Genomic DNA, 9,363 nt, shown 5'->3' on the forward strand with positions numbered 1-9,363 from the left:
TGGGTATGAGATAGCTTCATGGGCTGAATTTGTATGTGTTTTCAACGTTTCCTAAAATGTATCCAAGTTTCAACTCTATCGCACCCTCCATTTCGCCATATTTACTTTAAAAACTCAGAAACGTACAATACTGCAAAGTCAATTTCGACCATTCAAAAACTCGGAGAAAGACGAACAACTGTACTCTTGCATTATAGCCTCGTTTTCATTCAATTTTAATAGGACATTCTTCCTTGACCTCATAGAAATGCATACCACGTCAGTGTCGCGCGTTCCCCGATCTATGTGCGAATCGATAGACCCCGCGCAACTCCGCTCTAGGTGCTAAATGATTAAACTGAATTTTGGTGACGTTGAAAGATGCATCTTTGGTAGAGCTTGGGGGTGGGGGTGGGGGTAGAAATCGAAATTTCTCAAAATTTGGACATACGTGGATTGCGTGTGACAGCGCAGACAGGCTTACGCCTGCAGCAACGGAGTCTGAGCTATTTAAGGAATGAAAAACCCAGGAAGGTTCCAAGCGACATTCGAGTCTCTCTCTCTCTCTCTCTCTCTCTCTCTCTCTCTCTCTCTCTCTCTCTCTCTCTCTCTCTCTCTCTCCCTCTCTCTCTCTCTCCTCCCCCCCTCTCTCTCTCTCTCTCCCTACTCTTTCTTTCTATCTCATCCCTCTCCTCTCCCCCTCTCTCTTTCTATCGCGCTCTCTCCATCACACAAACACACACACATCCCCCCACACACACGATACGGGCACCGGAGGAAAAGCAATTTCTACCACTTACTAATTGATGGCCTCTGTCGTCACACTTTTGTCACCGACCGCGGAGGTCGAAGGGCGGGGCGAAGGCCACACCCAGACTAGACAGACCGGGACCCGCACCATGTTGCCCGGGTATTTTAATGGGATCCATCATGATATTGTATTGTGTTGTATGGTATTGTCGAGGTCATAGGAGAAAGCGAGCCGGTGACTCAGCAGCATAATCATCACGCTCAACCAGGAACATGGTAGTCTTTTAAGTCCGTTAGTAAAATGATTTGTTTGTTTGTTCGTCCATTTGTTTGTCTGTTTGTTTAGTATAGGGTTTTACGGCGCTCGCAACTGCATAAGGTCATATGAGCGCATTTGTTTGTCTGTTCTTATATAGAGAAGCACATCCACATAATAATGGCCATTCAGTGAAGGAAATCACAGAAGACAGGCAGACCGACACACAGACAGACAGAAACAACAGAGGGGAAGAAAAAAGGAAAAAGAAAGAAAGAAAGAATCTTTTCCCACAGAAGACTCACTCGATTTTATTTTATTTTTTCTTGGGGGGAAGGGGTTGTTCTAGTGAGAGTTTTAAGGCACTTGCAACACAGTTAGGTGATATATGTGCGGAAGATTAGGGGGCTTTATATAAAGGAGTACCAAAAAACAAAAAACAAAAAGAGGAGAGATGAGGACAGCGGCAGAGATGTTTAACAGGAAAGAAGGAGCAAACCACACCGGAGCACCCTACAACCACCCACACAGTCAATTTTTGCAATAATTCAATTGGCCAAACATTTCATTTTAATTTACCACCCTTGCCCCAAAGGAGATGTATAATGTATTCGTATTTAATAATAATAATAATAATAACACTAGTAATAATAATAATGATGATATCAGTTTCAATTTATATATATAGTGCATTATCCACGCTCTGCAGCCTGCTCTGTGCGTTTTACAAAACTGTAATCTAAATATTGTGACTGTCGATGTTTTACACTCCTGTCAACACAATGTAGATCAGTTAGGAGGAAGGCTGCTTCCACCCTGCCTGTCAGAGCTAGCCCGCAGGGAGATGGAGGCAACATCCTAGCAGACAGATGTTGATACCTCCCGACGAGGGAACTGAACACAAGTCTTCTGTTTGTAACCAACCACTACATCACAGGCGCCGGAACCCATAGTGTTTTTAGTTTTAGTAGGAGTTTTACGGCACTTGCAACACAATAAGGTCATGTAAGTGCTGAAGAATAGATTATGTGTTACAAGAGAGTAACATACACAAAAAAGAAGAAGGGGAGATAAGGACGACAGATGTTTGATAGGAAAGAAGAAGCAAACCACACCAGAGCACCCGCCAACCACCCACCACCCATAGTTGTGAGGTGCTCAAATACTATCACCACACACACAAACACAATTTATCATTTTTAAAGTAAACAATTACAAAGTACACATACATGTATTTATGTATTGGAACAGACATAGAGAGTTTGATATTCCTTTTACCACTGTAAGCTAAATTGAGAGGCAGGACGTTCTCTGAATAAAACATTTTCATATCGAGGTAGACCCCCCCCCCCCCCCAACCATCCAATTTAAAGATGCCACTGGGGATTTAAACCAAGGTCTTCAACACCAAAGCTAAGCATGACACCAACTGGGCTGATGGAGCGGCCCCTGATTAAAATAGGATTTATACAATGAACTGAAAAGTACCTTTTCCAGGTAAACAAATTCCAGTTTAAGGTCTCAGAACCAAACTCATGGCCTTACAAATACAAGTCCATAATCATAAATCACTTTTACAAACCTAAACTAAGCCATAATTATGGTATTTGAACAGAACATTTTCACAGAACAAAAACCATGAAGTGACAACACTTTGTAACCCCCCCCCCCCCCTCTCTTTTTCCAATCATCACACACACACACGACAATGCTAACAAACTACTTTTTCTAGGCTTTTGAACTCGTTTTTCAAAGTCTCTGAAATGATAGCAACAAAACCAATTACATTTTTTTAAACACAGCAACTAACCTGTCAGGATTACTGGGCATCCCTCAACATTAACATTGAAAGGGTGTGTTAAGAGAAATTAGTCATTTCTTCTTTCTCCTCTTGAATCCCATTCAAAATCCTTACTAAAAATTATTACTGCAATTGTTACTTTTTACCTGTCACAACATAATGAACAGAAATTAAATAGTATAGTTTAGGACGTAGGCTGCTGAACTGACCCAAACTAAACCAGTAATTGGAATAGCATCCCAGCAGACAGCAAAGATACCTGATTTTAAAAAATATATCCCCACTCAAGAATAAACCTCACATTGTCTGCATGACACAATGACGAGCTTTAACCGCTACACCACAGAAGCCAATCCCAATCTTTGGACAGGTTAGCAAAAAAAACAAGCACAGCAACAACAACAACATATAAACCAAATGGTCATGACAGTTACCACTCCCCCTCCCCCTTCAGATGAGACAATACTCACTTCTTGATGGCAACTTTCTCGTTGTTCTCCACTGTGGTGGCAAGGAGGACACTACCGTAGGTGCCATCACCCAGCTGCTTGGAGATCTGGTAGCGATTCATGGTTGCCTCCTTATCTTCTCAGGGTGCCTCGGGGAAATCCCTCCACAAAGGTTGTCACTCTTTTAGTGTCTGTCACACAGCCAATTGTCTGCCCACACACAAAGACTGTCAAGTTTCCAATCATTCAGCGCACAGCCAACTGTCAGCCCACGCACACACACCACATACACCACAAGTCAAGTGCCTGGCTCTCCTCTTGATTTTGATTCTCAGCTGTCTCTGAGCTAAATTTGTCAGTCTAAACTTTGATCTAAGTGAGAAAGCAGAGGACTTCTTGAAACACTTAGTTCATACAAGAGTCCATAAAAGACAACTGTCTCCATGTTCACATCAAAACAGCGACTTGCAGGGTAATAAACCTGCAATGGAAGAAAGAAAATCATGTCACAGTGCTTTCTGAAAATATAAACAAAGAGCAAACACGTTTTAAATCTGAATTCAAAATTATAATGGCCTCTCACTTTCATCTACTATAGCAACATTCCCAATCTCTGGAGGAAGGAAAGAAAATATTCCATTCTAAACTGAGATGATGCTTAAATACTATCATACAAAGGTGTTAAAGGTTGAGTCTTAGTCTCCCAGAACTTAGAATCAAAGTATTATTAAGCCTGAGATATATCAGTGTGACATGCAAAGTGATTTGAAAGTGTAAATATGACACAAGGGGACCTGAAATTGTAAATGGCACAAATGTGCCCACAAATTGAAAAAGTCAATGACTATGTAACCAGCAATGTGATATGAAAGGCTCAATGATGACGCAAAAAAAAGTGATCTAAAAAACTAAAAATGTCAATGACACTAATCTGACTAAAAAGTACCAAGTATCAAAGACAAAAATTTAATATGAAATAAAAGTATTTATGACACAAGTGTAATGTGAAACTGTCATTGAGCATGTTCCAAGATTTAACAGCAGTGTGTCGACTAGTAAATATTTCAAAAAGTGTTATTTTGGTATATATATACAGTAATCTCTGCTGAAGATCCCAGTGCTTGGGAGCAAGGAAAATGCCGGATCTTAGGCAAATGGGATCTTAGCTGATGCACCAAGGCAAGAATCCATGGTGACCCACAATCGGTTTAACTCTTTATCTCCGGCAAGCTGCTCCCAGCGGCTCGCGGTCGGAACTGCTGTGCCGTTGAGGCTCGGGCACATTCCTTTACGACGACTTCGACATCAAATTATTTTTTTAAACAGGTTTCTTTTACCGGAAGTTCATTCATTAGATGAAGTACTATCATAATAGGTTCGCTAGTTTCGATTAAATGACCCATTTAGTGACGTTATTGTAATTTTTAGATTTCGTACTAAAAAGGCCCCTGACGTAGTGGGTTTACCCCTCTCGGAGATAAAGGGTTAATGGTCTCCCTCTAATCTAAAATGAACTGATGGGACCTTTGGGTCGATTTATGACTTATGTCGAGCAAAGAGTGGTCAACTTTGATGACCAATCACAGTGGCATGAGGCATGCCATTTTCACTTATTATCCTATTATGAGTCTCAAGATCTCCGCTCATCCAGTAGTTCCTCCCCTTTACCTGTCCAAAATTTACAGCGCTCTGTCTCTGATTGAGTTCCCCCGCTTTTGTCGCACCACTATGTTGTGACCACACCAATTAAAATTCAGTCTGTCTAGAAAATTTGGGAGTGCAGACACCTGCTGCAATGGTTACCGAAGACTTCATAGTTTGATGTGATTCCATCTGAAGCAAACTAGTAGGCCCTACCCATCCAGCATGTGATGGAAGTTTAGGTGGAGAGCTCAGATGCGAGTGTGATCTCTGGGGGGAAAACAAACATGCCGGTGAGTTCACACCTAGGTGTGATCCCGGGGGGCAAACCCTGTATCGTTTCATCAAGATTTACAAAGGACTTGTGATCACTTCACTCTCTGACCCCTCCACCAGGGCAGTGCTACTGACTGAAGTTGTCTTTAGGCCATCCCAAAGGGGAGAAGTGAACATGCTCTTATGTACAGTAGAATTGTAAATGTGCTGATTTATCAATGCCATGCTCATACTGTGCCAGAACAACGTAGGGGGAACTGCTGCTTTTTCTTCCCTCATCCTTACTATCGTCATTTTCCCTCTACTTCTTTTGCATGTTTGTCACTCTCTTGTGAACTGTTATTTCCGAGGTGCCTTGAAAGTCGAAGCAGACTTTGTGCTGTGGAGGCTAGAGAGGAGAGCAGAGTAAGCCTGATTCCATGTTTGGACTTCTCTGTTGACATGCACCCCTTGGCGCTCATATGACCTTATGCAGTTGCGAGCGCCATAAAACCTTACTAAAACGAAACAAAGACTCTCTGATCACATTCATGTCTGAGCGGCTAATCTGTGACGCAACAGGCAGTCCAATGATTGCATATTTTCACTCTTGGTTGATCTTCTGAGCCCACCTGGTTTTTCAAGTCTTACGTACATTATGATCTGAAATGCATGCATGATCTTAGTCTAATGTTTACCTTCAGAGCGGGATCTGAGGGATGACAATTGACACTGTGTAAAGTAAAAATTTTGTTTTCTTACAACAGAGGCAGGGATCTTATGTGAACCTGGATCATAAGCGGTGGAATCTTAGGCGTAGACAACTGTAATTTAATTTCAACAGTTTTAGTAGCCATATGCGTGATCTGCATGCAGCAAAAATTAAGTTGCAGTTAGTGTGACCCCGAAAGCAGTGCATCTGTTCGCGGGAGTGAAAGTAAAAATTTACGAAATGATAAACTCTTTATCTCCAATGGGTATAACCCCACAAAGCCGGGGTCCTTTTTTGGTAGAACATCTAAAACTGACATACATAGGTCACTAAACTGGTCAATGAATTTAAAAAGTGAAACTGTTTTGATACACTTCTTCATCTAGCCTAATGAATGAACCCTGATAAAAGAGACCTGTTTACAGCAACTGCTGAAAAGTGTAACCGGTCATTTTGTCACATGGTCATCTCGTCACACCCCAATTATATGTGATGAAACGACTTCGCTTATAGAATCTATATCTCTCCAAAATTGTTACGCTAGTAGAGTTTTGGAGGATCAGCCTAATGCTTCTTTTGAAATTATGATTATTAATGTAAATTAAATCTTTCTTTGTCTAAACTGCTTCCATAATAGCTGAACAATAATTTTTAACCCTTGTCCTGCGGGGGCCGGGTTAATGTCGCGCGATAAGCCTAATTCGGCACCTCGCCTTCATTCTGGTCCCGCGTCAATCTGGCCCCTGGCAAAGCGCACGCACGCTGGGCATTATCTCCCGTTCAATTCGGGTCCCACGTCGGATCTGCATTCACGCAGGTCAAGTATATGTACGTCAGTCTGCTTGAGTTTGTGTGCGTTTGTGGCCATCTTCTAGAACCGCCTGCGTTGGTTCATAACCGGAGCATACGTCTCATTTAAAAAACATGCCAAGTTGGTAGCTCTAGATGTTTGTCCAATGAAATTATAGAACAAATTGACCCAATTGGACAGGAGGAGCTCGAAAGGATAGTCAGGAAACAAGACTTCCATTTTTCTATACAAAATCTTTCAAATGAGCTTGATTTTGTATGAAATGATACTACATGATAAAAAATAAGCTTCTTGTTTGATAGTTTTGAATACCATTGTGCAGGTAAAAAGAACAATTTGAGTCCAAAACATTCGGAAATTCATCTATATTATCCCCTTTCGAACCCCAGATCATTCATAACAACAAGAGCATCTAAAAAGGTTATTCGAATGGGCGTAACTACTCGTAATGTCTTATCAGCTTATGAAAGGGGGTTTGTGTGTTCGTAATACTTTATAAAATAGAAAGCTATAAAACATAGAGCGTTATTTTCAACATCGATTAACACACTCCCACGGTCTTCATGGCGAAAACACACGTTTCCAGGCGTGCTCGTTGTACACCAACAGTACACACTGAGTGACCCTGGCGGCCTGCCCGGAACGTCCGACGTAATCGGTTGCCGATAAGATTAGCATCTTAGCATAGACGCAGGACAAGAGTTAAAATAAGGCAAAAACAATGTCTGGTAAGACTTTAAAATTGAAAGTGAGGGTCTAGCTTTATATAGCAAAATTGCAGTACCGTACATTTCTATTAGCTAATTTATTTTATACAGAACTAATAAGATCTTGCCAATCACACCTTTCATCAATAATCATCATCCAGTGCCAGATCAGCGACAGACATCGGTGATCATGATTCTCCATTCATTCCTTTGCTCGGATGCTCTCAAAAAAGCTACATTTCGTTTCCCTGATCTTTCCCTGTTATCCATTTGTTTAGGTTCCCTAAGTATGTTGTTCTGGGCCTACCCCTGCCTCGTTTGCCCTCAATTTTGCCAGTGAAAGCTAGCTGTTCAAGACCCTTTATGTCTATTCAGGAGTCCCAAAAACTGCACTTGGACTTGTCATTTCCTGATTGTTTTTAACATTGAGCGTCCCACGTGGGCTTCATCAAGCACTACATTGTTTGATTTCTTTTCCTTCCACGATACTCTTAGCAGTCTCCTAAGAAACCACATTTCTGTTGCTTATATTTTATTTTCACTGTCTTTAATGATAATAACGGTACTTAAAAACTTTGTTGATCTGACTCAATATATTTCAATTGTCAATAGACCTACATATTAATGAACGGTACTGTAGCTGATCAGGTAGGCATGAAGAAGCAGCCCCCCCCCCCCCCCGTCCTTCCACACAGACCCCCAACCCTCCCCCCAAAATCCAGGCTTGCAATTGCCATGACAATGCGCGTTTGATGTTTGCGTGTGTGCTACATGACCATCTCCATTCAACCTAGTGGATTTGGGGTGTGACAAGATGACTGTGACGTCTTGACTGCACCAGTGTGACAAAATAACTGTGTGACGAAATGACTGGTGTATACGAAAAGTAATTTGACGTCAAAGTCATCAAAAAGGAATCTGCTAGAGCCACTGCCAGCCGCTCACCGGCACAGCAGTTCGCCAGATATTTATTATTTTTATAAATAAGTTAAATAGCAAAAATGAGGTAAAACATAAAGGCCTAAACTTTATAAGTCATAAAGTAAATTCATTTAGGCCTAAATAAACAACAGAAAAAATGTACGAAAATAAAGGGGATTAGGAACAGATCTAGTAGTCAGGAACGAGTCAAAAAGGCTTGATTCAACACCCAAAATCATTTTTATAATGATAGCCTAGATCTAGAATCTAGTAACTATGAATTTATAGCCTAATAAATAAATTTAATTTTATATTTATTTAATAGTTTGAAAATTGTTTTCTCATCCTTAGTAGTGTAAGTCTTAGTCTTAGTGACTTTAGCAGCCAAGTTTTTTTTAAATCCCAAACTTTAATGTTGACATTCTCATAACCTTAGAAAAAGCTAGACTTGAGGGCAATGCAGGAATAGAAGGGGCCAAAATCACCTCTCACAACACCAAACACCACACCACAATACAATCTCATCTCTGGAACTGGAACCGAGTGAGTGAACGCGATTGGAAAGTAAAGAACTGACTTTGATCCTTCGCTCCCTACCCGGCTGCCGTTACTGTCCACATACACCAAACATGGTTTCAAACCCAAGTAAATCTATAAGTAATGAAATATCTCCCTTTCATTAAATTGTAATTAACATACCGCCGACGAGATACACATGAGCACTTCCCAAAAGAATCATGGCATTCCACAATCGGCCGCCATTTTGTTGTTGCTATTTTGTATTCGATTGTTTGTCACGTGACTAAAATGTAGCAACGCTGGGAGAGGGTCAGTGCAATATCTGGGTTACGAAGGAGCAAAACACATCGAGATTTTTTAAGTTTTCAGAACACTCATTAGGGCCTAGGCTAGGCCCAAAAAAAATAATTTATCTTTTTTTAAAAATGCATTAACTTCTACTGACTCACTTCTATTTAATTTATACTTTTGTGGGAATGGGTACAAGCAGTTAGAAATCTAAAGATGAAAGTTTAATTTTTGAGGAAAGTTACAGTTAAATAATTGTATCATGAATTGAGAG

General features: G+C 40.8%; 1 protein-coding gene across 2 annotated transcripts in view; it reads right to left on the minus strand.

Annotated features, from left to right (window-relative positions):
• Positions 1 to 9,055, minus strand: part of LOC101859318 (serine/threonine-protein kinase MAK) — a 34,827-nt gene extending 25,772 nt beyond the window's left edge. Inside the window, exons 1-2 of one of the 2 annotated variants that reach the window (XM_005095197.2) lie at positions 8,982 to 9,055; positions 3,257 to 3,716 (exon numbers count right to left, since the gene is read on the minus strand). In XM_005095197.2, coding sequence (XP_005095254.1) covers positions 3,257 to 3,357 — 101 coding nt within the window. In that variant the 5' untranslated portion in view covers positions 3,358 to 3,716; positions 8,982 to 9,055. Of the gene's footprint in view, positions 1 to 3,256; positions 3,717 to 8,767 lie in introns of both variants that reach the window. The other variant, XM_035968929.1, reaches the window with a different exon arrangement.
• Positions 9,056 to 9,363: the final 308 nt, after the last annotated feature.

The sequence above is a fragment of the Aplysia californica genome, unplaced genomic scaffold, assembly GCF_000002075.1.
Source record: "Aplysia californica isolate F4 #8 unplaced genomic scaffold, AplCal3.0 scaffold00098, whole genome shotgun sequence".
In the NCBI taxonomy this organism is placed as follows: domain Eukaryota; kingdom Metazoa; phylum Mollusca; class Gastropoda; order Aplysiida; family Aplysiidae; genus Aplysia; species Aplysia californica.